Source organism: Delphinapterus leucas, chromosome 19 (assembly GCF_059928025.1).
Source record: "Delphinapterus leucas isolate spDelLeu-1000000601 "Yukka" chromosome 19, BTC_Dleu_Yukka2, whole genome shotgun sequence".
Lineage (NCBI taxonomy): Eukaryota > Metazoa > Chordata > Mammalia > Artiodactyla > Monodontidae > Delphinapterus > Delphinapterus leucas.
In genome coordinates, this window is record NC_143147.1 from 19,199,331 (window position 1) to 19,227,141 (window position 27,811).

The window sequence follows — 27,811 nt, forward strand, 5'->3', positions numbered from 1 at the left end:
AATACAAACTCCTGCTGGAGGAGTTCAGGGAAGGCTTCATGGGGGAGGTGGCATCCAAGCTGCACCTTTGAGTGAGGAGATTTAGAAAGAAGGAGGGAGGCTGCGGTGTGGGGGGTGAGGAAGAAGCCCAAGCAACGGAAGAGGAGCAAGCACGAAGCACATACCAGGAAAATAATCAGCCTCACTGGCTGTAGACCACCCACTGCTGTCAAATGATCCCTGCCGGGAATGACCTTACTAGGACACCACCCCAGGGTCTCCCCAACCAAGTGCCGGAAGATGCCCCAAGCAGCCATTTGTGCACCTCCAGCTAAGAGGATGCTAGCCTACTTTCCCACCCCACACAGAGAGGGTGAGTCTGCCCACCTCCCCCATGTCCCACAGCTGCTGGGACCCCTGCGCCTCCTCAGGAGAGAAGGGAGCTGCCTGGAAACAAGCCCTGTGATGCTTGGCACCCTGAAAGTGGTCTCTGGGCCTCAACCAGCATAATGACTTTCCTTTTAGCAGGACCAAGGCTTGCCTGCGAAGTGCCTTTGTGGGAATTAGAACAGGGCACCCCTCTGGGTGAACCAACTGGAAAAAGGCATCCTTCCCTCTCGTCAGACAGCCCCTCACAAGATACCAAGTTGGCCAGCAGATTGCCGATTTCAGCCCCCACTCATCCCTGATGTTGGGTGCCCCGTGTGGTCCATGCCTTCCACGGGGGCCTGGCCCACCATAGCGATCTCTTTGCAGTCCAAGGCAGAATCTGGAGCAGCCGCCCCCAGATCCCCGTGCCCTCAACGCTCCATCCCAGCAGAGGAGTCCAGGCTACGCCAGGGTGTCCCAGGAGTCTTGCCCAGGTGACCAGGGTGACAGTCGTCATGGGGCTGAAGCTGTAACTTGCCCACCCCTGCCCGTCCCTCACAACAGCTGATGGCCGATTCCCAGAAGAGACCATCTGGGTCTTGGTGATGCCTCACCCCCAACACACACACACACTCACGGAGCACGGAGAATTAGAGATTATCGGTGCACTGTAAGGCCCTGCTCGAGTGTTTACCCTCCCGGGGATATTAAATTTTAAACGTGTGTGCCTGTTTACTCTCCCTGCCAGAGCCTTGCTGGCTACCCCGTAGCCAGGCAACACTATCTGACCTGGGGGACCAGGAGGGGCACTTTCCATGCCAGGCAGGTCGCCTGGGGAGGGTTATCTAAGCACGGCTAGTCTCCGCACAATGAAGTGCCTCTCTCCCCTCCCACTCCTTCCCCCCCCTCAGCCCCCAGGTGACCTCACACCCACAACACACAGTCCGCTCTAACAGCAAGAAGCAGACGGTGGTCCTGCGACGGAAGTGGTGACACTTTGGAATGGGATCTGTTAGAAGCAGATCACTGGGATTTGGTGTCATTATCAACCTCGTGGCCAGCTTTGCTGTTTCCCTGCCAGCCAAACTGAGAGCCAGCAGGCTGAACTTGCAAGAAGAAAGGTTCAGGCTAGATGGGAGGAAGATGAACACGTATGAACGGAGACAGGCCATGGCACCTCCTTCCAAGGGAAGACTGGACAACGCCAAATCAGGGCTGGAAGCTCACGTGTGTCATTTTTTTCCTCTATGAGGGGTTATCTTTCCACCTGGATGGGAGATCGGCAAGTTGCTGACTGAAGGTAACAAAATCAAGGTCACATCTCAGCTCTGGATTGACGACGTGAGCACTGTGTGACCTTCTTTTCTCCGTGGAAAAGTTTAGGGACATGTGACATGCCTACCCTCCGAACCCCATGGTCAGGGGAGGACATTTGAAATCATATAATCAGTCATGGGCTCACAAAGCAATGAAATCAGGCAAGCAAATTATCAGTCATAGAATCATAGGATCCCACAGATGGAAGACCTACTGTGTGCTGGGCCTCTAGGGTTTCCACTAGGGGTAAAAAAATCTCCCCCATTTTACAGATAAGGAACCCAGTTCTAACAAGACCCAGCCTCTCCTACTGAACCATGAAGGTGGCCTGAGCTAGTCACAGCCGAATAACACCCACCTACAAAAGACGTTCTTGTCCTTAATCCTCAGAACCTGTGAATATGTGAGGTTAATGGTGACAGAGGGAATTAAGGTTGCTGATCAGCTGGCCCTGAGGTGACAGGAGGATCCTGGATTATCCACGTAGGCCCAATATAAACAAAAGAGTCCTTATAATAGAAGGAGGCAGAAGAGAGAGAATGAGAGCGATGGCAGTGTGGGAAGGACCTGGCCCAATCAATGTTGCTGCCTTTGAAGATGGTGGAATGGGGCTGGGAGCCAAGGAATGCGGGTGGCCTTCTAGAATCTGGAAAAGGCAACGAAGTAAATTCTCTCCTAGAGCCTCCAGAAGGAATGCGTCCCCATGGACACCTCGATTTTAGCCCAGTGAGACCCATTGCAGACTTCTGACCTCCAGAACTCTGAGATGATAAATCTGTGCTGTCTTAAGCTACTACGTTTGTCAACACCTGTCTCAGCAGCCATAAGACACTAACACAGACCTCTCGACAGATACAAGTCCAATGTAACCATGGGCAGGAAGGAACTCTGATGCTCGAGCACCACGCCCCTGCTCTGCATAACTGAAATGTTCTGTGACACATAGTCACAGTCTGGGATGAACGGTATTTTGATAACTGCCTTGAAGCTCTTTGCTGATCTTCAGGAAACCAGGTGTGGATTCCTGACCTTCACTGGGCCTGGGACCCACAAGCAAGGAGAAAGGCTGACCAGGAGATGACAGAGGACCATGCCATGCCAGCAGGACCTGGGACCCCACCCGTCCATGACAACTCAGGCTGGACTGATGACCTGGGAGGCCTGGGTTTCAAGGTTCCCACCGCCGCTGCCAGCACTAACCTCAGGTACCCCCAGGCTCTGGATCTGTGGCTCAGCTTTGCTCTTGGGGTGACAAGGCCCATCCCTGACACTTACTGAATCCTCCCAGGCTTTGAAGACCCACCTTCCTGCTCTTCAGATCTCACCATGGTTCCTGACCTGCTTTCTCCTTCACTATTCTAATGTTTGAGGGACCCACTCTCCCCCCCACCCCAGACCCCAGGACGCATCCCCTCACGGGGAAGTGACAGGGAGAGGATCTTCCAAGGATTTTCTGCTTTTCTGAGCATACCCAGGCCACCCTTGCTTCCACACCCAAGCAGGGACCACCAGACCACTCAGTGGAGGTCATGTCCCTTCTTGGGTCACTCTCTGAGATGGTTTCTGGGGCTTGGCCTCCTCGCAGCCATCATACCCTCAAAGGGTGGACATCACATCTTCCCAGTTCAACACAGGGCCATCAAGCATGAGGAGACGGAGCTACACAAGGCGTAGCTCCTGTCTCCTACATCTCACCGCCTGGCTCTCCCGACCATGGAATAACCACCCCAAAGGGACCCTCAAATGCTGTCCTGAAACCCAACTGGACATCCACAAGGCAGCGATGCTGGGAGCCATCAGGGGTCCAGTGGATTTTCAGAATCATCATCTCTGGGGCGAGATGCAATGCTGGTCTCCTCTGGGCCCAGGCCACCCACCAGGGTGAGTCCCTGGGAAGGGAAAACTCTAGAAACAGTAGCAGAGCATCTGGAAAAGGTCCTAAACCTGGATGCCCTTAGACACAGGGAGGATATAAGGCAAAATAGTTGGAGAGAGCACATCCCTCCCAATAGTACGGAAATTAATTTTTTAATACCATGTTGGTCAAACAAAGCAAACTGGGCCCAGGCCTACCAGCTAGCGATCCTCAAAGAAGCAAACCCAGCCCATCCACCTGACCTCCTTCATCCCCCTCCTGCCTGTTCCCACCTGCTTTCCCTCCTTCCCTCTCCTCTTCCCTCCCCTCCCCCCTCCTATCTCCCCTTCCACAGCAGAGGACGTCACCAGGCCACCCACCCCTCACTCCTGGCTTCCCATTTAGAGCCAACCAGCCATCATATTAACATCTGACATTTCAGAAGCTTCTCGGTCCTGCTGCCAAATCAAATCAGCTCAGCTGTGTCATTTGCTGGCAAACCCAATTCACTCCCGCAACAGGTTCTGCTTAATTTCCACGTGGACCTGGGCTGGAGCTCTTGAAAGGCTCCCCTCCACCTCTCCACATACCTGGAGATGCAGACCCTGGCAGCCCAGGCTGCTGGTAAGGGCATGGCAGTTTCCCTCAAAAGGAGCGAGCCACGCCGTTCATAGACGGCACTACCGCTCCTCCAAAATCACCTAGTTCTCATATCCCAAAGAAGGGAGCCAAACACTATGTATAAAGTGGAAATAATTTATTTTAAAAAAATTAATGTCACCACCCTCAAAGATTTGTTTGGGGACTTCCCTGGTGGCACAGTGGTTGAGAATCTGCCTGCCAATGCAGGGGACACAGGTTCAAGCCCTGGTCCGGGAAGATCCCACATGGCCGTGGAGCAACTAAGCCCGTGCACCACCACTCCTGAGCCTGCGCTCTAGAGCCTGTGAGCCACAACTACTGAGCCTGCATGCCACAACTACTGAAGCCCACGCGCCTAGAGCCCGTGCTCCGCAACAAGAGAAGCCACCGCAATGAGAAGCCTGCGCACCGCAACGAAGAGTAGCCCCCGCTCACCACAACTACAGAAAGCCCGCACACAGCAACGAAGACTCAACACAGCCAAAAAAAAAAAACCAAAAATTTGTCTGTATTTTTTTAATAAAATAATTTAATAGAATAATTTACCTCATCTTTAGAGGACTCTTACAGGGGTTACTATCTCTTCTGGAGCAGAAAAATTTATCTAAACTTCAGTGATTCCTTCTGAGCCACCTGGTTTTCTCTTCACTAATTAAATGCAAATAAAATAGAATTTAACTCTTTTTTATTACAAGTGAGCACAAATGGTACAATCCTATTTATTTATTTATTTATTGCAATTTCTTTTTTTTAACATCTTTATTGGAGTATAATTGCTTTACAATGCTGTGTTAGTTTCCGCTTTATAACAAAGTGAATCAGTTATACATATACATATGTTCCCATATATCTTCCCTCTTGTGTCTCCCTCCCACCCTCCCTATCCCACCCCTCTAGGTGGTCACAAAGCACTGAGCTGATCTCCCTGTGCTATGCGGCTGCTTCCCACTAGCTATCGATTTTACATTTGGTAGTGTATATATGTCCATGCCACTCTCTCACTTTGAAGGGTGTGGAGAAATGGGAACCCTCTTGCACGGTTGGTGGGAATGTAAATTGATACAGACACTATGGAGAACAGTATGGAGGCTCCTTAAAAAACTAAAAATAGAACTACCATACGACCCAGCAATCCCACTACTGGGCATATACCCTAAGAAAACCAGAATTCAAAAAGAGTCATGTACCACAATGTTCATTGCAGCTCTATTTACAATAGCCAGGACATGGAAGCAACCTAAGTGTCCATCAACAGATGAATGGATAAAGAAGATGTGGCACATATATACAATGGAATATTACTCAGCCATAAAAAGAAACGAAATGAGTTATTTGTAGTGAGGTGGATGGACCTAGAGTCTGTCATACAGAGTGAAGTAAGTCAGATCCCATTTATTTATGCCTCTGTCTGTGTGCATGACACCGAGATGTCTCGAGGCTTAGCAAATGGTAATGATGAATATGGCTGGATGGTGGGATTATTACTAGAGTTTTGTTTTGGATTTTTTTACTTTATACTTTACAATTGCTTACATTTTTTTATAAGAAGCATGTAACACTTTATTTAAAATAGGGTGTGGGGTGAGGGGTTGTTGTTCACTTGCAAAAAAATATATATCTTAAAAAATTTCTCCAAGATGGGGCTTCCCTGGTAGTGCAGTGGTTAAGAATCCGCCTGCCAATGCAGGGGACATGGGTTCGAGCCCTGGTCCAGGAAGATCCCACATGCCCTGGAGCAACTAAGGCCATGCACCACAACTACTGAGCCTGTGCTCTAGAGCCCGTGAGCCACAACTACTGAGCCTGCGTGCCACAACTACTGAAGCCCACGTGCCTAGAGCCCGTGCTCCGCAACAAGAGAAGCCACCACAGTGAGAAGCCCGCGCACTGCAATGAAGAGTAGCCCCGGCTTGCCACAACTAGAGAAAGCCCGCGTGCAGGAACGAAGACCCAACGCAGCCAAAAATAAATAAATAAATAAATTTATTAAAAAAAGAAAAATTCTCCAAGAAAATAGTGGGCTTTTTTAGTTCAATGCCACATTCTCAAGGCTGGATCAATTGATGAGAATTCATAAATCACCTATTATGAGTATGCATTAAGCACCGACCACTAAGCGTTTATGAAGCACCTGCTCTGGGCCCCTTATGTACCAGGCCCTGTGACAACAAGGATAGGAGAACATGTCCTGTCCCCTCGGGCCATGGAGCTGGGGCTGCATTGGGCCAGTTCCTCCCAGCCCTGCTCCAGCAACGCCCTGCCCCATCACACACATACACACACCTGCAGTCACACCTGAATGACCTCCAACTACACAAAAGTAAGCAGGTGCTGGCATAGCTTCTGGGCCTCACCAGCCTCCCATCGGGGGCTCCTGAAAGAGGGCCGCTCACACCCTATAGTGGGTTAAATGGTGCCCCCCAAAAAAGATATGTCCACCCAAGAATCTGTGAATGTGACCCGATTTGGAAAAACGGTCTTTGCAGGCATAATTAAGCATCTTGAGATGAGAGCCAGGTGGATCCAGGTGGGCCCTAAATCCTTATAAGAGACCCACAGGCCCAGGGAGACAAGAAGGCCATGTGAAGACGGAGGCAGAGTGGAATCATGCAGCCCCAAACCACAGGAATGCCTATAGCCACCTACAGGCCTACAGGAAGAAACAAGCAAGGATCTGCCTCCTCTAGTGCCTTTGGAGGGAGCGCAGCCCTGCCGACACCTTGATTTCAGACTTCTAGCCTCCAGAACTGTGAGAGAATAAATTTCTGTTGTCTTAAGCCACGAAGTTTGTGGTAATTTGTTACAGTGGCCCCAGGAAATGAATAGACACCCTAAGGCCTGAAACACCATCTCCACACTCATCCAAGAACAGGGAATCTACTAGGGGTCCAGGGGAAAAAAGCCAACAGGAGGGGGACACACAGGAGGTACCTACGGGACTCATATTGCAGGGGTGACTCCCTCCAGGAACAAACACAAAACCCACTGTCCACTGTCCCACAAAGCACCAGACACACCGGGCTTGAGTGTCAGGTCAATGACATGACCCCTAAGCATGCATGGGGTGGGGATGCGAGGCGGGGCATGGAATCTGGCAAGACCCCACTCCAGAGCCGGTCTCAGTGCAGAAGTGTCTATGGTAGCCAGAAGAGGAGTGGGATAATCAATGAAACCACCACACAAGTATTTAGCTCACTGCCCACGATAAAAACCACGAGTATCCACCACATACCAATATAACACCTGGGTGGCGTTATATTGGCATGAAGCCCTTGCCCACCCGCTTCCTCCTGTAATCCTCACAGCAACCCTACGGGGTGGGCTTAGTCCCACAAATGAAGGAACTGAGGTTCCTAGGAGATGACCGAACTGCACAATGTCACACAGTTGTTACTAAGGCCCAGGGCCAGGCCCGGGCTCTGTGTGCCAGACCCAGGGTTGTCCATCGGGGAAGGCAGGACCAAAACAAGCAGGGATGTTGTAAACTAGAGGCTAAGTTATGGGGTAGGACAGCTGCCAGGCCTTCAAAGGCAGGTGGCATGACTAGGGCTACAGCAGCATGCGAAGCATCCCCAAGGAGACGCCCTGAATGCCAAGTGCTCTATCAGGGCACACGGTCAGTATCTGTCTAGAAATATAGACTCGTTTCAATACTAGCCGCAGGCAAAAGGAATTAGGAAGGAACCTTCTGATGGGAACAAACAGATTATAAAATGCATTCCAAGGCCAACCCCAGGACACTCCATGGCCTTGAATTATCCAGATCTCCGCTCAGTCCAATCCCAAAATCCTTCATGAGGACAACGGCCTTACAGTTTCTCCCTATCACCATGGGGACCACCTGGTCTGTGAACACTGATTAGCTCAGGGCAGCCTGACTTCAAGTGATGGGAACATGATCCAGAGGGATGCTTCCTCCCTAAAGACCCCTCCCCTAGGTCCATCTGAGTTTGTTGGGCAGGATCTTTGGTTTGGGCCTTTTTCCAATACCCTTACTGTCATCCATACTTATCAGGCAGGGTTTTGGGTCTGGTAGACAGGGCTCAGGTGGGGCCAATCACACAAAATGCAATTTCAATTTTTGTTCATTCGTTATGGAGAGGCACCTCAGTCCTGGGTATCAGGCAGGGCATCAGGGAGTCCTGAGGAGGAACTATATTAGCAATAGAAAAATCAGTGTACTTCCTTCCAGACCTTCCCTCTGAGCATTGCTGTTCTCTGGAGGAATAATAAGTACTAACATTTCTGCAGCACACGTCACGTGCCTCTAAGTGATAAACGTACATCATCTCTATTAATCCCCATTACAACCACACGTGGCAGGTACTCTCATATCCCTACTCTACAAATGAGGGAACTGAGGCCCAGAGACGGTACACAGCTAGGAAATGGCAAAGCCTTACACCAGGCAAGCTGGCTCCAGAAACTGTGTTCTTAACTCCTACTCCATATGTGTCACCTTTTTGAGAAAGAGCCTCAAAGGGATCTGGGTCCAGGTCAAAGGAACTGGATTAACCTCCCTGATGGGGGAGACCATGTGGCCTGTCAGAAGGAAAGGGAGATGGGCTGGAGAATCAAAGGAGAGAGGTAGGGTTCCCAGAGAGACCATTCTGGAAGCCCAGCTGGCCTGTGCCCCTGAAACAAAGGAGAGAAGGAATAAGGCCCTAGTGAACTGGATGCCTAGGCCAAAGCCTGAGGTTTGGGCTCCATTAGCAATTGCTAGGAGGCAGGGCGCCCCCCCGGGGCCTCCAGTTCAGAAGGCTCCATGGGAACAGGCAAAGGACTCTCACGTGCTGGTGGCTCCCAGTTCCCTAGAGAGAAGCCCTCTGTATGTTTCTCAAGGGCAAGAACTACATCGTCATCAACATCACCACCATCACCATCACCGTCATCACCATCATAATTATCATCATTATTATCACAACCACTTACTGGGCCCCCACTATGTGTTAAGCACCCCACTAGCTGCGTCATGGTTTACCTCATTACTCCTCACACCCGCTCCTCCAGGTGGCCATTGTCCTCATTCTACAGGGGAAGAAACTGGAGGTCAGGGAGATTAAGTAACATGCTCACATGACTCACGGAAAGCAGTCCGGAGTGTGGTTAAGATAGTACCGGCTTCCGAGCCACACAGACAGACCTGAGTCCAAATCCCGGCCCTGCCCTCACCAGCTGTGGGACATGGAGCAAACAACTTAACCTCTTCCGCCAAGTTCAATCAGAGATGCCAGAAGCAATTAATCTCAAGTGTCAGCTCAAATGACTGGCGGTGCCTACCTGCAGGGCTTTGCTGGAGAGGACTCTGAATCCACATCTAAACTCATGGGCAAGGGTGCCATGATCATTACTAACAACTGCCATAGGGGCAGAAGGCTGGTGGGGCGGCCCAAGTGTCACACATTTGCCAGCCCTGATCTGGAGAAACATCACGGCTTACAGAGACAACCATACACGTGCATGGGTGCATGTACATAGCCAGCGGATTTTTGACTAAGGTACCAAAGCAACCCTAAGTCTTTTCAATGACTGGATATCCATATGGGAATAAATGGACCTAGATACCGGTACCATCAGGCCACTCAAGATGGCTATTCTCTTGCTCACTATACATCCCCCTGCTCAACTGGTCCCTGCCTCACCTATACCCTACTCACCTGACAGACTTTCCCTCTTAGTCATAGAGGCCTACATACTTGCCCCCCACTCCGACCCAGCTGGTTCTCGTCTTTAGATCAGAACACCTCCACCATGATAGCGTATCAAAGGCGCAAAGGCGCGGTGAAGGACGTGCTCCTCTGCTGGCTTCCCTGGGAACCAATGAGCCAACCTGATGTCAATTCCCACTATAACGGGTATCCTCCCTCTCCCCTCCAGTAGTGAAGACTGCTGCCCTGTCCTGCCCTCGTCTGCCTCACACAGTGCGGTGTCACTCCAGGACCTTGCTTCAGACATGTAAGATCCCCTGTCCATTAAACCATCAATGTCTCTGTCACCGACTCTGGGCTCTTCCTTCTCGAGGCTTTCTGTCTCGAGGCTGGGCAAGTATAAGGCTTGCTGCCCGACAATGCCTATATCATGCCACACAATTAAATTAAATTGAGATGGATCTTAGATCTATAGCTCAAACTAGACAGCTTCTAGAAGAAAATATGGAAGAAAATCTTTGTGATATGGAATAAGCAAAGAAAGCTACAGACACAAAATGAAAAAAAAAGTCCATAAATTGGACATCATCAAAATCAAAACTTCTGTTCATCAAAGACGCTGTTAAGACAAGGAATGAGCTTGTATCTAGAATATGTAAAGAATGCCTACAGGAAGACAAACAACTCCATTTTAAAGGGGGAGGAGGGACAAAGGAACTGTAAGAATGGTCCACAAGCGTATGAGAAAGTGTTCAACGTCATTAGTCATCAGACAAATGCAAATTAAAGCCACAATGAAATATCCCTCCCTACACACCCACTCAAGTGGCTAAAATTAAATAGACTGACAATGGCAAACGTTGACAAGGATGTGAAGCAGTCAGAGCTCTCACAACACTGCTGGTAGGGACATGAAATGGCACAACCACCTGGCTAAAAGTTTGGCGGTTTCACATCAAGTTAAACATTCACCTCCCCTTTGACCCAGCCATTTCCCTCTAGGTATTTACCTAAGAGAAGTGAAAACACATGTCCGAAACAAAACAAAACTTACACCAGAACATTCAGAGCATTTGGTTATTCATTATAGCTCAAAACTGGAAACAAGCCAAATGTCGCTCAACAGGAAAATAAACTGTGTTGTATTCATACAGTGGGGATAAAAAGGAACAGACTACTGATACGCTCTACATCATGGGTGAATCTCACAGATATTATGCTGAGCTGGACACAAACAAGTACAGATTATGTGATTCCTTTTATCTTTTTTTTTTCTTTTTTATCTAGTTCCCTGACCAGGGATCCAACTCGTGCCTCCCTCACTGGAAACAGAGTCTTAACCACTGGACCACCAGGGAAGTCCCCGTGACTCCTTTTAAATTCAGTTCTAGAACAGGCAAAACTAATTTACAGTGGAAAAAAAAAATCAGAATACTGGTTGCTTCCCGAGGGGAGGGGGTTGGGATTGACTAGGAAGGGACATAGTGGAACATTCTGGGGGAAGAGAAAGGTCCCCTATCTGAATCAGAGTATGGGTCCCATGGGTGTATCCATTAATAAAAGTACACAGTCAAGATTTATGCATTTCAATGTATGTAAATTTTTAAAATCCGGTTACACCTAAAGTAATTTGCAAGAAGTGTAGGTTAGTTGGCCTTAAAACAATGAACAGATGCAGGGGACACGGGTTCGTGCCCGGTCCGGGAAGATCCCACATGCCGCGGAGCGGCTGGGCCTGTGAGCCATGGCCGCTGAGCCTGCGCGTCCAGAGCCTGTGCTCCACGATGGGAGAGGCCACAACAGTGAGAGGCCCGCATACCGCAAAAAAAAAAAAAAAAAAAATGAACAAAATCAGGTACAATAGAGGGGTGGGTTCATGCAGGTGGTGCACACACAGACATCTCCCAGCTCTCTAAGCCTCCAAGGTGCCCCCCAACAGATGCACAGCCAGATTAAGCTCCCCTCGCATCTACACTGCCCTTGGGCTCCCCTGTCCACTGGCCTGTATGAAATCAGAGGCCTCCTGGGAAGTGGTTCCTGAGGAGATAGCATCTGGACCAGCGACATAAATAGGGTCTGCGTGGGGACCAGAGACAGCTCTCCTAGGAGCGCCAACAAGAAAGCCAGCTAAACCTCCTGCAGCGGTGGTCATGGGCCGCAACAAACGCTTGTCCCAACTGTCATGCCCCCAACTGCCGAGCTTTCTTGAACAGGGGAAACCAAACCCCCTTGCTGGTGTCCTTGAGCCCTTCTTGCCTCCTCCCAAGAGGGGTCCCAACATCCTTCCCACAAACGCCTCCTCATCTCATCCATACAAACTTGGTAGATGTGACAGGGGCTGACACCCCCTCACTCAACCCTGACAGAGGCAGGTGGGTGATCTCTTTTCCCAGTGAGAACAGGAGACAGGGGGCAGGAACCACAGGCAAAGCAAGAGATGGCATCGGGCCTGGGGCAGTGCTACAAGCTGGAAAGGAAACCCCAGCGCCTCCCCACCCAGGCCAGAAAGTGGCTGGTGGGCAGTTCGGGAGCCTGGGAGGGTAGGAGGCCGAGACCCAGCACAGCTCTGTCCAAAGGGAATGAAGGAAGTGCAGAGAAGGCACCTCTGACCTCCACTTTCTTCCCCAACATGTGGGGACTTTGCACCTGCCTGACCCATCACTGAGGGTTTCGAGGGCATCGGTGAGTGATGGAGAGCAAAGGACCAGGGGGGCAAAGCAGGCATAAGACTCTCTGCTCCCCCCACAGCGGGCACCCCAGCCCTCCCTGTTCTCTTTGGGAAAGGAGAAGGTCTGGGGTGGAGGAGGCTGTCCTCAGACTGGCACAAAGAGGGATGGAGAAGGCTGAGAAAGGGTCACCTCCCAGCTGACCGGGCCAGCCCAGCCCTGGTGGGGCTCCAGAGACGAGTGTGACAATTCAGATCAAGGACACACCAAGTCCCAGCATCACCACCTTCAATAGAACGCCCCGTGCACTTACTGTGAGCTGGAAAAGAATCACGAGGGTCAATCCCAACCCCTTCACGCCCAAAAGGCTGTTGTATGGTCGGTCCCAGGGGGTCACTCAACCCCCGTGCTTGCCATTAGGGTCCCTTCCAACTCCCCCACCCACCTCCCCATGAAGCCATCCTCACTCCTCTCCCCCCCACTGAGATGACACACTGCAGCTTGTCACATGCTCAGCCATATGGTTTCTTCTGCTCTGTTAAGGCCCACCGAAGACAGCAGGTTCTTTGAGGAACGAGGACGGCAGCCTCAGTTTGACTACACGGGGCCTAGCGCAATGCTGGGCACACACCCGCTCTCCTTGGTGCCTGGTGATCCATTTGGGCATGAAAACCAGATCATAAAAGATGTGGGGAAACAATTCACAGCATTCCCAAGGAGACAGCCCCAAACCCCTCTCCCAGCCCACCCTGCACCATCCACAGCTTGAATTCTGGTTGGGAACTGGGCTCTCATTCTGCCCATCTGCTCGGCATCTCTTTGGTGGCTTTTCCTCAGTTTCATATTAGTGAGAAAAAAAAAATTCCCTTGAAAACCACAAACACAACGAGGTGGAGAAGGGGGCGTAAAGGACCAGTTGCAGCAGGCATGCCAGTGGGGGGCAGGGGCCTGGGGAGTGGAGGGCGCTTCTCGGGCTGGAGGCCAGCTTCTGCTCCAGCAGTCCCTTCCCAATGGGGGAAGCAACTAGAGGAGGTTGTCCCTGGTGTGTGGGGTGGGATGAGAGCATCTTATCAAAAATGGTTTGGGTCTTAGAACTGAACTTACTCTATGACTACAGGAGGAACACACCTATCTTCAATGGGACCTTGGCCAAGTCATTTCCTACCTCCTGGCCTCCAGCTTCCCTAAAAAGGAAATGGATCACCCATCCCTGACATTTTGTGACTCCCAAGCTACTCAATACCAAAGGGGTTTCACTGCCACCCCTAACCCAAGCCTGCACTGCCAAGAGAACCAAATGAGACCCTCCTCCACTGCCCAGATGCTGGGAGGGAGGAGGGGCTGATGGAACTCCAGGGCCAGTGACCCTGGAGAGATTCCAACCTCCACCCTCAGTGTCTCAGACCTCGATGTGCAGTAATAACCTGGGGAAGTTGGGAGGTATCAGCAAAGCAGAGGCCTAATCCCACCCTGGAGAGGACATCGCAGGCGGGAGCCCAGACCTGCACAGGTGACTCCACAGGTGAAAGTGATAGGGAAGGAGGGGGCTTCAGTCCACATCCTGAAGAACACGTGTATTCAGGCTTTTTTTTGGCCGCACCGTGCAGCATGCGAACTTCCCCGACCAGGGATCGAAACTGTGGCCACTGCAGTGGAAGCGCAGAGATTAACCACTGGACGACCAGGGAAGTCCCTGTATTCTGGCTTAATTTAGAAGAGTATTACCTGGAGAAAGAGGGTCTGCTGGGATAGGAGATTCAGACAAAACCAGAGGAGTGGAAGGGAAGTGCCTGCTCCTCCAACCTGGATTCCAGCATGGTCAACGCACCATAAACATCGACCAGAACTAGGAACCCACAGAACAGGACGCAGTTGCTGCCCTGAACTCAATGCAGGGACGCGTTGGCCTAACAACGTGACTTGGTAAATGCAGTCCCGACACGGCTGCTCCCTCTGTGCTGAGCAGGCTGCGGAGAGGTAAATGAGCATCATAGCTTTAAGTAGCCACCAGGACACTAACCCCAGAGGCCACCATAAGCTCCACATAGTACTTGGTCTCTCCACCGTAGTTGACACATCTGCCCATCCCTCTCACCATGTCCCCAGCCTCGTCCACACCAGCCTTTCCCTGGGGAGGCCATCCCCGGAATCTCCCATCTTCCCACTCCATCCTCTCCCTGGAGAGTTCACCAACCCACCCACCCCTCCACCCCCAGCTTCAATTCCCATCTCTACAAAAAAGACTCCAGATTTTTATCTCCAGTCACACCCTTCTTCTGAGCCTGGCCCCCAAATACCCAGCTGCTCAGTGACACCCCCATTGGTGCCTCAAGCATGTCCAACTCAGCACTTAGAACTTAAAGTCTCATCCTCCCTCCTGGGTCATCCCCTCTCAGAGAATGGCTGTATCGTTTATCCGGTTGATCCAAACCTGGGACCATTCTTGCTTCCTACCTCTCCCCAAATCCTCATATCTCACCAATCCACCTCCTGGGAGATCTCTGAGATCTGACCACTTCCAGGTGGTCACAGGCCCTTCAGAGTCAGTCCTCTCCCACTGGACTCCTGCAGTGGCCTCCCCACTCATCCCACTTCCACTCCGTTCCATCCCACACATCCTCCATACGAGCCAGGGTGACTTTGCAAAAGTCCTGTCACCTTACTCCTCTGACTAAAATCTTCAATGACTTCGATGCCCCTAGTTAGGATAAAGCCCAAAATCTTAGGCAAAAATCCCAAGGGTCTGCCTCTTGGTCCCTAACTGTGAGTGCTCTAGCCATTCTTTTTTTTTACATCTTTATTGGAGTATAATTGCTTTACAATGGTGTGTTAGTTTCTGCTTCATAACAAAGTGAATCAGTTATACATATACATATGTCGATATCTCTTCCCTCTTGCGTCTCCCTCTTCTAGCCATTCTTGTTCCTCGAGAATAAACTTCTCTCCTGCCTCAGGGAGGACGGAACCTACAGCAGTGCTTCTGGAGCTGTAATGTGCATGTGAATCACTAGGAAATGTTGGTAAAATGCAGATCCTGATTCAGCGGTCTGCAGTGAGGCCTGAGAGTCTGCATTTCTAAGGAGCTCCCAAATGAGGCAGGTGCAGCTGGTCTCTTGGCCTCACTCTGAGTGATAAGCATCTAGAACACTCTCCTCCACCTTGACTGCACTTCTGCTTCACTAAGTCCTACTCCACTCTCAGGGTTCAGCTTAAGCACCACTTCCTCAAAGCCCTCCCTGACCCTCTCCAAGGCTCGATTAGATCTCCCCTCCACAGACCTTATATTGTCTGAGCTATGCTGTGCTTCTCCTTTGGAACATTCATCACACCTAACTGTCCATCCTTCATTCTTGAAATTATTTTTTCAACTTTTGTCTCCATAGCTGGATGACAAACTCCAAGAGAACAGGGATCATACTGCCTTGTTGCTACTAGGTGCCCAGTGCTCAGCACTAGACCTGGCACATGGTCAGCACGTGTAGTAGAAAGCTGTTGGTCTTGCCTGCCCTGCATCCGTTTCCTCTTCCTCTCATTGTAGCATCTTCAATTTTCCTTCAAACCGCCACCCCTCCCCCATTATCCGTTCTTACAGTTTAGACCAGGGGTCCCCAGCCCCCGGGCCGTGGACCGGTACCGGTCCGCGGCCTGTTCGGAATCGGGCCGCACCACAGGAGGTGAGTGGCAGGCAAAGCTTCATCTGTATTTACAGCTGCTTTCCATCACTCGCATTACCACCTGAGCTCCACCTCCTGTCAGCATTATGGTGAGCTGTATAATTATTTCATTATATATTACAATGTAGTAATAATAGAAATAAAGTGCACAATAAATGAAATGCACTTGAATCATCCCGAAACCATTCCACCACCACCACCACCCCACCGCCAGTCTGTGGAAAAATTGTCTTCTACGAAACCGGTGCCTGGTGCCAAAAAAGTTGGGGACCGCTGGTTTACACGGTGGGCAAGAGACCCAGGTCTGGCCAATCAGAGCCTTCCATCTCTGAGATAGACATGTGACCTAAGCCCAGCCAATGAGCTTCCTCCCTGGGACTTTTGTTAGAACTACTGGGGGAAAAATGATACTCTTCTTTCCACTGGAGTTACTTAGCAAGTAGGAGCTACTGTCACCATCTGCCACCACAGAGCCAGAGCTTGACAAAGGATGAAACACAGAAGAGAAATGGTAAGAGACGGATTTCGTGGATGCAGCCGTGCCTGGAGTCTATACTTGCCATTACGAAGGCAATAAATTTTCTTTTATGCTTAAGCCAAAGCGAGTTATGTTTCTGTCACTTGCCACCAAGAGTCTTGACTAACACAACATTCAAATAAATATTGGGTGTTGGGTAAATTAAATGAGCACATAAGTAAAGCCTGCCAAGAGAACTCAGTGACTCCTCCTAGGAGACTTTCAGAATTCCTCCCTGCAAACTCCCGCCATCCATGAGCAAAGAGACAAGCATCCCACACCCAACTCTGCAGACCAAGGGACTAAAACTCAGAATGGCGACATGTCTCAGTAATACCCTGTGCAAACAAGCCACCCCAGCACCTGACTCGGATGCCAGCACTGTGACTAGGCTGATGAAGGTGGTCTGGCTTTCAATGCCCCTGGGTACCCCACCAGGAGAGCAGAGCTGTCTTCTAGGTCAGCCCTGCATCCTACCTACTCCTGCATTCCTAATTCAGCCAGGACAGGCTCTGACTGCCATTCTGTGATATTCCCCCTCAGTTCTGTGTGTGATGGGCATTCAGTGTGGGATGACAATGGGAAGATGGCTTTTATCTACCTCCTTTGAGGGTATCACTTTGCAACAGATTAGGTCAGGGAAGAGGGGGCACAACAGGGACTCCCAGGAAAGAGATACCTAATTATTTCCCTGTGAGTCACCTTGTAGCAGAACCCCAGGACCTCAGATGACTCAGGTGACGTCTTCAGACCTAGTCCTCACCTGGCAAAGTGTGAGGGAGGTGCACTGCTGCCTAGGCAGGATTACTGGCTGAACCAAAGTCCTCCCTGAGGGCCAGCTCAGGCCCATGTGGCCACCCTGCCAGGAAGACTGAACAGTAAAGGGGGAGAGCTCGGTGTAGGGAGGATGTAGCCCCCTCAGGGTCCTGGGATGTAGTCTCCCAGGAGAGAGACTTGTGAATGAAGTGCTAATAGGGAAAGAATTACTGGCTCCCAGAACCCCCAAGGCAACTCTCCCACAGAGATTAGGGTGACAGGGCCAGCCCAGGAGGCCAGTCAGAGGCAGGTAGAGCAGCACACAAGTGCCATTCAAGTCCCAGGAGGGTCCCAGCCCACAGGACCCCTCCTTCCCCACCCCCAGCCCCAGGCAGCCCTTCTGGGCAGTAGCCCCGTAAGGCTCCCAGCTGCATTCTGAGTGTCCCCACTTACTCCCGCCTGGGCCCCTTGTGCCGGAACCTACAGCTCCACAAGGCCTCTCGCTAATCACCAAGCATCCCGCCCACCCCATTCAGCCCCAGTCTATTTCCTCACTGCCCCTTGACACCCCCGAACCTCACAATCACACTTTCCTCCTACACTGGTAATCTCAAGTGGACGCTGCCTTCAGAGGTGTGGAGACATTCCAAGGCCCCCATGGGGACAGAAGCAGCCGGGCCAGGGGCCAAAGCAACAGCACTTTCCCCGCGCACTTCCCCTCCCCATTTACCAGCCGGAAGCCTCTTACCTTCATGGTGGGAGGCGCAGTGAGAGGAGGGGACAGCGGCCGGTCCGGGAGGGTCACATCCGAGCTGTTGGCCAGCTCCTGCTTCCTGTTAGGCCACAGAACACAGAAGAGGTGAGTGGGGGCCTGTCTGCCCCTCCCCTCTCTCCTCGAACAGCAGCTGGGCTTAAGGACACAGTCTAACACATGCAGAAAATAGAGCCAGTGCATTTCTTTGCCAGGATGTGCTCAAATCTTAGGTTCCTGCACCACAGCATCACCCAGAAACTTGTTAGAAATGCACATTCTCAGGTGCACGCCAGACTCCCGGGTGATGGGGCCCAGGAATCTGTGTTTTAACCATCTCTCCAGGTGACTGTGATGCTGAGGTCTGAGAACCACAGGTCTAAAGAGATACAGGACTGGGAAGGAAAAGAAGGGGAGAGGGGTAAACGTTTTCAGTTCATCCTCCCTGGGGGGACCCCTTTGTCCCTAAACACACACACACACACACACACACACACACACACACGCCCTGGTCAGACTTTGGGAAGACAGGGCTGCCTGCTGTGTACGCTGCAGGTAAAGCTTATTTTAGTCCATGTGGGCTAGGACCGTGGAGAGGCAGCTAAACAGAGTTGTGTCACCATGACAACACGATTGCGACAAGTCCGCTGCTCTCACACACTCCCCACTTTCCATCTGGCCCTTGCTGGTGACCAGGGAGCGCTAGTGTACAGTCCAATCAGTAGGGAGAATGTGTGTCACGGAAAAGCCTTCAGAGCGATGGTCACGCACAGGGCCAGCTGGGCAGAGCCTGGGGGAGTCTCCGGACGAGGGACTCTGGTGTCCAGGACGTGCCCTGGCTATATCCTGGGACAGGAGGGAGAGGCAAGGATAACAGAATTAAGAGCCTAAGAAGACCAGGCTGAGCCACAAAGCCCCCAATTTTGCAACTGTTTGCTTCTCCAGAGCCCCACCCTGAAGCAGCCAAGAGTCAGCCCCCAACCTGGTCCCACTTAAATGACCAAAGGACCCCCACTGCCACCTGGAGAGAATGCTTCTGTACTTTGTTCCAGCCCATGTCCTGCCAATGGGGGTGACAGCTCCAACCCCAAGCCCCCCTTCGTGAGAGAAGCCATGTTCCCTACAGAGGGAACCGTCTTTCCAGAGGAAACCCTGGCCCTGGGGCTCAGACACCACCCCAGCCTGGCTCCCCTCAGCCCAGGCAGGCCCAGCTACCCTGGTACAGCCCCTGCCTGTCCCTGTCACCTGTCCTCCAGGGAGCCAGGTAAGGAGGCTGCGTGAACGTCTGGCTTGGTGGAGGATCCACGTGACCCCACTAACCTCAACCCTGCCAATCCCCCTTTCTGCACCTCCATCTGCCTCCCTCCTCCTTTATTCCTGGACCTTGGACTCACTCCGATGACTGGAGAGTGGGGTCCCCTCCCTCCTGATCCAGGCTGTAACTAACACAAAAACCAAAGGGCCAAGACTCAACACTCAAGACGTGCGCACACACGCGGTCACACACAAAGGAACGGACGCAGCTCCTCCTACTTCTCAGTCAGAGCCACCGGCCTCCCCTTGCATTTATGGCCTTGGATGGTACCATTGTGGGTAACGTCCGGCTGCTCTGGCCCTCGCCTGCCTGTGGATCCAACAGAGCTGGGTGGGAAACAAGCTTGCTTCCCCTAGCCACTTTACCCTTTCCAAGCAGGCACTGTTCCTCCTCAGTGGGCCTGCAGCCCAAGACTCATGATGATGGAAAAGGAAGGGAGGAAAGATGTTCAGAGACGGGAGCATCACCCTCAGGTCCCCTGAGGTGAGGACGGGCAGGGCAGTTCCTGGGTGGGTCTGGGAGCCTGGAAGGGAAAACCATGCAGGGAAGGGAGGGGAGGCAAGCCCCCACCCAGAGTCTACAGGACTGTGTGGGGTTAGCTGAGGACCTCTGGCTTACTCCCCTGGAGATGGCTTGTGGGCAAACTTGACCAGTAGCCGCCTTGGCTCTCTGGGAACACAAACCCTACAGGAGGGCCATGCCAGCAGGTTTTTCATATCAGTGATCGGGAGACCCTCATATACATAGTCACACTGTCCGGTTCTCTCCATAAGGTGGAATATGTCCACGCTCGCAGGACCAGAGCAGCTGAGATTATTACCAAGGTCCCTGAGTCCCAGGCAAAGGGCCCTCGTACCCAGTCCTTCGTGGACTAAGCCTCTCTCCCCTGAGCCAGTCTGTTCTCCCTGGACCAGTCTCCAGGAGCTGGTGAGGGCTATCACATGGGAGCACGGGGCATCTGCCAGAATAATTTCCCAAAGGATGCTTGGAGCCCGGAAGGTGCTGGAGCAGGAAGGAGCACGAGTGGCTACCGGCCTCCTGCTAGCTCCAGGGCCCTGTCCAAGACTCCAGAGGGGACACCAGGCTGGGCAGAAGGCATGACCACTGCCCTCAAAAAGATCAGAACCCAGAGCACATGCACACCGATGGCCGCAAATCAGAAACTACCCTGCCTTGGTACCTAGATAGTTTGGAATGGCTTTATGGGAGGGGATGGGCCACATGGCACCAAACCCTACTCTGGACTTCAGCCCTCCCTCCTAGGAGCCAAAGGTACTTATTTAAGAGCTGACTGCCTGTTACGGATTGAATCATGAACTGCCTTAAAGATATTTTGAAGTCTTTTTTTTTTGGCCGCGCTGTGCGGCATTTGGGATCTTAGCTCCCTGACCGGGGATCGAACCCGCACCCCCTGCATTGGAAGCACAGAGTCTTAACAACTGGACCGCCAGGGAAGTCCCAAGATATTTTGAAGTCTTCACCTACTTGTGAATGTGACCTCGTTTGGAAATAGGGTCTTCGTAGATGTACCCAAGTTAAGATATGGTCATTAAGGTGACCCCTTAATTCAATATGACTAGTGTCCTTATAAGAGGAGAAGGTGGTCACCTGAAGACACAGACACACAGGGAGAATGCCATGTGACAACAGGGGCAGAGGTTGGAATGATGCACCTGGAGCACCAAGGAAGGCCAAGGATTGCAGGCCACCATCAGAAGCTACAAGAGGCAAGGAAGATTCTTCCCTGGAGCCTTCAAGAGGAGCATGGCCATACTGACAGCTTGATTTTGGACTTCTCACCTCCAGAACTGAGACAATAAATGTCTGTTGTTTTAAGCTGCCTGGTTTCTAGTACTTGGTTAGAACAGCCCTAGGAAACAAATACACTGCCCAAGTCCCATGTTCTAGCCTTGGCTTTGTAATTGGAAGACCAAAACCCAAAAGGATGAAATCCCTGCTTCAGCCTCACCACCCCTGCCATGGTCAGCTGGGCTCAACCTCGCCCTGCCCCAGACCTCACAACCAATGACATTTGCGTGTGAGCCACCCTCCCAAGGACAGCCAGGCCCAGCCTAGCCACCAGCTGGTGCTAAGATAAGACAGAGTAAGAACATGGTGCTCAATGCAATTCTAGCCCTTTCTCAGCCAAACACATCACACTTACTGAGTGGTGAAAGTGACATGATTATCTCAAGAGATAACCTTGAATCTGCTCTAATTTATTATAAGCAAAAGGTAAATTATTAGCAGAAATGGTAACCTCCCTCTTATTTGTAATGACTTTCTTGTAACCCACAGTGATCTTGACATGGGTCATGGCACTAAGGTTGAAAACTGCCTCTCAAGCCAAGCCAGCCCACAGGCAGCTCTAAGGCCGCAGGGTCCCAGACCTACCCAGGAACCCAGAAGAAGAGGGGCTGGTGACAGAGGCAGAGGAGGGAAGCAGGGAGATTACACAATCAGCTAAAAGAGAAGGGTGGTAAGAGCAGGTGTGAATGAGCAGGTCAGAAGAGCCTCCCGCCTCTGGGGTCCTGGAGGCGCAGCCCACTCAGCTTCCCTCTGCCCCAGAGCTGCCTGGCACTGAGGTTCTCTACTCTGGGATTCTTTCCCCAGCTGGGAGGGCTCAGGGAGGCCGGGAGAGGTCCTATCTGGCTTTAGCCAAATGTAAATCTCAGGAGGAAATGATCAAAGAGCCGGGAGAGGAAGCTGAGAAAGCCGGGGGATGATTCACCCAGATGGGGCTGTTCACAGGGAACTGGGCAGATCTCCAGGCAAAGACCCCACTTACAGTACCCAGGCCTCCAGGGTCCTTGCCTCCAGCCTCCAGTGTCTCTGTCCCAGACCATTTGAAGTCATTGCAGCTATCATCTCTCCCACATTTCTATGAAAAGGACCTATATTAAGAATCAAGAGATTCCTGGGTTCAAGTTTGTCTCTACTTGCTACCCCACTGTGTGACCTTGGTTAAGTTACCTCACTTCTCTGTGTCCCAGTTCCTTCCTCTGCAAAGATGGGGGTGATAATGTTCTGAGGATTTAAACATAATGGCTGTGAAATAAAATATAAAGTCCTATACAAATGTAGACCATTATTATTATAACTCATAAAATGGTGATCAGGTTTCCAAGTGGAAAGAGAGAAGCAAGGGTCCAGGGCTGTTTACGTGTCTTTGAAAACATTCCTGGCATCTCAAATAAGCACCAGTTCTAGCCCCGGGGATCTACTGTCAGGATCATAACCATCGGTTAATAACCAACAACAGGAAAAATCCCCTGTAACAGCAGATGGCTCTGGGGCCAGGTTTAAGCCCTCCCTCTGGCACAGAGTTTCTCCCAAACCTACACACTCCCCTTGTCTGCATCTCCCACTACACCAGTTCCCCAGCCACCCTGCCATGTTCGGCCCCGCTTTCTCTTGCTTTCCAAGTAGCCAAGCTAGAGAAATGCACACAGCTGGCCGCTATGAAGAGCTTCCCAGGGAAACCAAACCAAAAGGAACGAGACACATCATCACAACAGCCAAAAGGTGGAAATAACCCAAGCAGCCATCAACCGATGGATGGATAATCAACACGGTCCCTCCACACAATGGAATATTATTCAGCCATAAAAAGGAATGAAGTACTGATACATGCTACAACATGGATGAACCTCAAAAACATGCTAAATGACAAAAGCCAGAAACAAAAGGCCACCTATTACATGATTCCATTTATACGAAATGTCCAGAATAGGCAAATCCAAGACAGGAAGCAGATGAGTGGTTGCCTGGGGGCGGGGGCAGAAGGAGAAGGGGCAGGGAGGGTCTGCTCGTGGGTCCGGGGTTTCTTTGGAGGTGATAAAAATGTTCTGGAACTATGCAGTGGTGATGGTACAGCTTTGTGAATATACTAAAACCCATTGAATCGTACACTTCAAAAGGGTGAATCTCATGGTATGTAAATCATACCTCAAAATTTTTTTTTTTTTTTTTTTTTTTTTTGCGGTACGCGGGCCTCTCACTGTTGTGGCCTCTCCCGCCGTGGAGCACAGGCTCCGGACGCGCAGGCTCAGCGGCCATGGCTCACGGGCCCAGCCGCTCCGCGGCATGTGGGATCCTCCCGGACCGGGGCACGAACCCACGTCTCCTGCATCGGCAGGCGGACACTCAACCACTGCGCCACCAGGGAAGCCCTATACCTCAACTTTTTAGAAAGAAGTAAGGATGAAGGGGCTGAATGGGCTCCATTTCTGTCATTCCTGCTGCTTAATTTTCTTCTCTGGCTGCCTTCTGGTGGCCCCGGGGCCCCGGGCTGTGTGCAGGGTCTTGCATTGTGGAGATGCTGTGTATGGTTTCCTGACTGATCCCACCTGGTGAAAGCAGTGCCTTTCTTCCCCACCCCCAGCATTCTTAAGTACTTACAGCATAGTACTTAAGAACTTAGGAGAGGGTCTTGGAGTTCCAACTTTTCACATTTCCAAACCCTGCATAACCAACTAGACCATAAACGATAGGAAATAAAATAAAACAAAATGAAATTTAAAAGTTTCCAGAGAAATCATCATAAGAAGGAGATACGATGGGAAGAAAAGGGAATTAGAAGCCAGGACTGGCTCCCACCAGCTCTAGCCGTGACAAGCTGGACCCTCAGAGTCTTATTATCTCTGCTTTCCCCTCTGCAGGATGGGCAGGCTAACCCCCAACTCCTGCTCCCTGCACTGGACTCGGAAAATTGCGCTCAACTCTTCAATATGACTAGAGTCTTAAGACAGTTTTCGTGGTGGCAGAGAATTGTGTGGTCATTGGGCAAGCCGGGCCAGGGGGAAGGACGAGGAGGGACCGGGCTGGGCATGGGCTGGGGGTCCCAGCCCAGAGGAATCCACCTTGCTGTCTACAGAGACCCAAGGCCACAGGCACAATCACGTAGCCCTCATTCCAGCAGCCAGCAGTGCTGGGGCATCCCTGTGGTTGGAAACATGTCCGAGAAGTTCTGTCCATCATGGCAGGACAGCCTGGCAGATGCTGGAGTAGAGGGCCAGCCTCCAGCCTCGAGGGAGGTGGGCAGGCAGCGTGTACAGTGGATCAAAAGCCCTGGCGTTCTGCTCCAACAGACCTGGATTTGAATTCCGGTGCCACCCCTGATTAGCTGTGTGACCGTGACCAAGTTACTTCACCTCTCCCCACCTCGGCGTCCTCATCTGTAAAATGGTATAATAATACTCACCTCCTTGGGTGGTCTGAATAAGGCCTGTAAAGCACTTAGCACAGTGCCTGGTCCACAGCAAAAACATAATACCTGGCCGCCATTGTCATTGCCAAGGCTGCCGTCAGATAAGCTGGAGGGAATGGGCATGGTGGCGGGGACACAAAGGCAGAAAGCCAATCAGAGAGCAGAGAGGAGGCAGGGACGGCTTCAAATCCGAGGGAACCTGGATGCCCACATATTTAAGACAGGAGAGTCCAGCCACTGCGTGTGGGCCGCCGGGTCCTGGGTTTGTGCACATGGCTTGATCCCAAGCCCCAAGGGCCCAGACATGGAGGTGAAGGTGAAGACATTACTGTCCACACTCTGCTGGGGCCAGTGTACAAGGGGAGAAGGATGCCAGCCCAGCAGAACGGGCGGGGGAACGGAGGGAGGGAAGGAGACACGGGATTCAGGAATGAGAGGCTCCAACACGTGGAGGGATTGAGTCCCGATGCCCACCTTGGAGAGCCACTTGGGAAGGAGCAGGTGCTGCTCACCTGTCCGCACCTGGCAGGGCCGGCTCTGGTGACACATCCCATTGCCATGCACACCCTAAGAGGATCCAGGAGACTCAGAGCACAGCTCTGGACCTTCAAGGATGCAAAACTCCCCAGGGAATGCAACCCCAATCCCACCCCACCGTGCCCACCCAACCCCAGGGTTCACAGACGCAGAGGCCAGCAGAGCCGGGAGAAACCAACAGAAGCCACCCGACAGCCTGATCCTGGTGACGAGGACATTGAGGCCCAAAGGGGCCGAGGGAGATGCCCAAACCCCACAGCGAGCCTCTCTCTTCTTCTCCTGAGAAGAGCTGCGGCTCCCCCGTCACCTCAGCATGAACGTGGGAGGTGAGCAGGTCACGACATCTCAGGAAGAACCTGAGGAAGCACGGCTGGTTTATGGACAAACATTTATAAAGCATGAGTGTCGGGGCCCTGTGTGAGGGGAAGGTGGGGCAGGGGCCCCGGGGATCTACGGGTCTACGACTGCGCAGGTGTGCCAGGTGTGACTCAGCCACAGGCCAGCACGTGGGACCAAGGGGAGGCCGGGGCGATGCTCCGTGCCTGCAGCTGCAAAGAACATGCCGGCGTCTCTCTGGGTGCGTAGGGGGAGGATGGCACTGCCCCTCCCTGGAGGACCCTGAATCCCTAAACTGGGCCAGGGGTGGGAGAAAGGGCAGGTTTCAGGAGGCGCAGCACACGACAGGGCAAACCAGCCATGAGAACCAGCTGTGGCCCCCGCCTGGGGCGGGGGACACAGCCTCCCTCCGGCATTACAACTCAGAGGTGATGGACCAACCCGTCCACAAGGACAAACCTCCACACTCCCGGGAAAATATGCCTTTACTGAACACATAAGCTTTAGAACTGACTCAGGCCGTAGGGTTCACACATGAGGAAGTGGAGACTCAGGGGGGTTCCATGTGGGCCTGAGGGTCACAGAGTCAGAAAACTGGAGAGTCGGGCCTCAACCCCAAGATCTCCGACTCCACTTCCATGGTTCCTTCCAGTCACAATGAGAAAGCCAGCTCTGCCGGGCCCAAGGGCCACAGCGGCATCTGAAAGGAGAACACTGGCCAGCAGCTTCCACGTCCTTTAAGCTTGAGCTCTCGGGGGACCAAGGATGCGCTGTGTGTCTTAGCGTGGGCGGTGACGTCAGGATTATTTACACGCCTCTGAGAAGACAATCCGGGAGGGAGAAGTGAAATTGCAGAAGCCATACTGGAGGCACAGCGCACCCACGTGAAAGACCCATCTGCCAAGTGTGCACTGTGGGTTATGGGTTAAAACAGATACAGAATAAAGAGGGGGCCAGGTCTCCTTGGGAGATCAGCTAAGGTTACCGAGGAGGTGACAGCTAAGCCAGACCTGGAGGGAAAGGCCAGCATCTGTCTGGGAGAGAAAGAGGAAGGGGAAAGGCGCTGAACAGAGGCACAGAGGAGTGAAAGCAAGGAGCACTAGGGGGCCGCAGAGGAAACACATGCATGGCACTTAACAGGCCCTCAAAAAGGAAAAGAGAAAACTAGCAAGGAGGCCTCAGGGTTTCTCATGTACCAGGTACTGTTGGAAGTGACCCACATATCCTATCTCGTTTCATACTCACAACAGCCCTTTGAAGCCAATATCATTAACCCCACTTCACAGATGGGGAAACTGACACTCAGAGAGGTTAAGTTATTCGCCCAAGTTCCCACAGCAGGAAAGTAGCAGAGCAAAGCTTGGACCCACGCAGTCTGGCTCCACAGTGCACGATGTTAACCACGGTGCCACCCTGCCTGCCAGGAAGAGCTAGAGCCCGCTCAGGAAAAGCAGCCACACCGCACTTTCCCAGAGTGGGGGGCACGCTTTCCTGCGGGCACCTGAGGTGATCTGGGTGCCCTTTATTGCAATAATCGCATATTGATCTTCTACGTGTGGCAGGCCACCCTGATCTTCCCTTTATGCTAGTGACATACCGTCACCTTCTAAAACGAGTTCATTCAAGTTTTTAAAACTGAGCCAGTTAAAGAAAACTATTAAGTAACGGATCCAGGTGTCACACAGACATGACAGAAGCACTGAAGGTGGTTTGGGAAACAGGCACTGAGCAAGCTGAACTCTGTCTCATGGGCAAAGGGGGGCGTGGACGTGGAAGGCAGGTGGCTGACCTGCAGGGTTTTGCTGGAGGACCCCAGGCAGCAGAGCGGAGGACGCAGTGACTGGAAGGGGAGGGACGAAGGGAGGAACAGCATGGGAGGGGCTCCATTCTGCTTATGGTCACAAAAATGAAAGGGAAGGGTCCAATCCATCAGGCATTTCATAGCCAAAATGAAGGGCACTTGGTGACTAAGAGAAAAGGAGGAAGAGACAGCCAAAAACGTGAAAAGACTAGGGTTTCAGAAAACTGAGTGATGCTTCAAGCATGACACAGACGAAGGAGGAGAACTGGGTTTGCAGAGGCAGACGATAAAGCGTTCATTCTGGGTGTGCTGCAGCTCAGGAGGCCCTGGGGTCCCCAGGTGGGATCAGAAAAGAACTGCAGCCTAAACAGAGACACAGGTGTAAGGAAAACAAAGGCAGGAGCTGAGGCCATGAGAGGAAAGGAGGCCCCCAGGGAGA

The 27,811-nt window shown here is 52.0% G+C and overlaps 1 protein-coding gene across 7 annotated transcripts in view; it reads right to left on the reverse strand.

Annotated features, from left to right (window-relative positions):
- The window catches only part of RAP1GAP2 (RAP1 GTPase activating protein 2), a 186,911-nt gene that overhangs the window by 86,758 nt on the left and 72,342 nt on the right, over positions 1–27,811 (reverse strand). For all 7 annotated transcript variants that reach the window (XR_016388881.1, XM_022595921.3, XM_089900603.1 and 4 more), the window contains one exon: positions 18,172–18,256. Coding sequence is in view for 6 of the 7 variants with exons in the window: in XM_022595921.3 (XP_022451629.1) it covers positions 18,172–18,256 (85 nt within the window). In the remaining variant the exon portion in view is untranslated. The remainder of the gene's footprint in view (positions 1–18,171; positions 18,257–27,811) is intronic.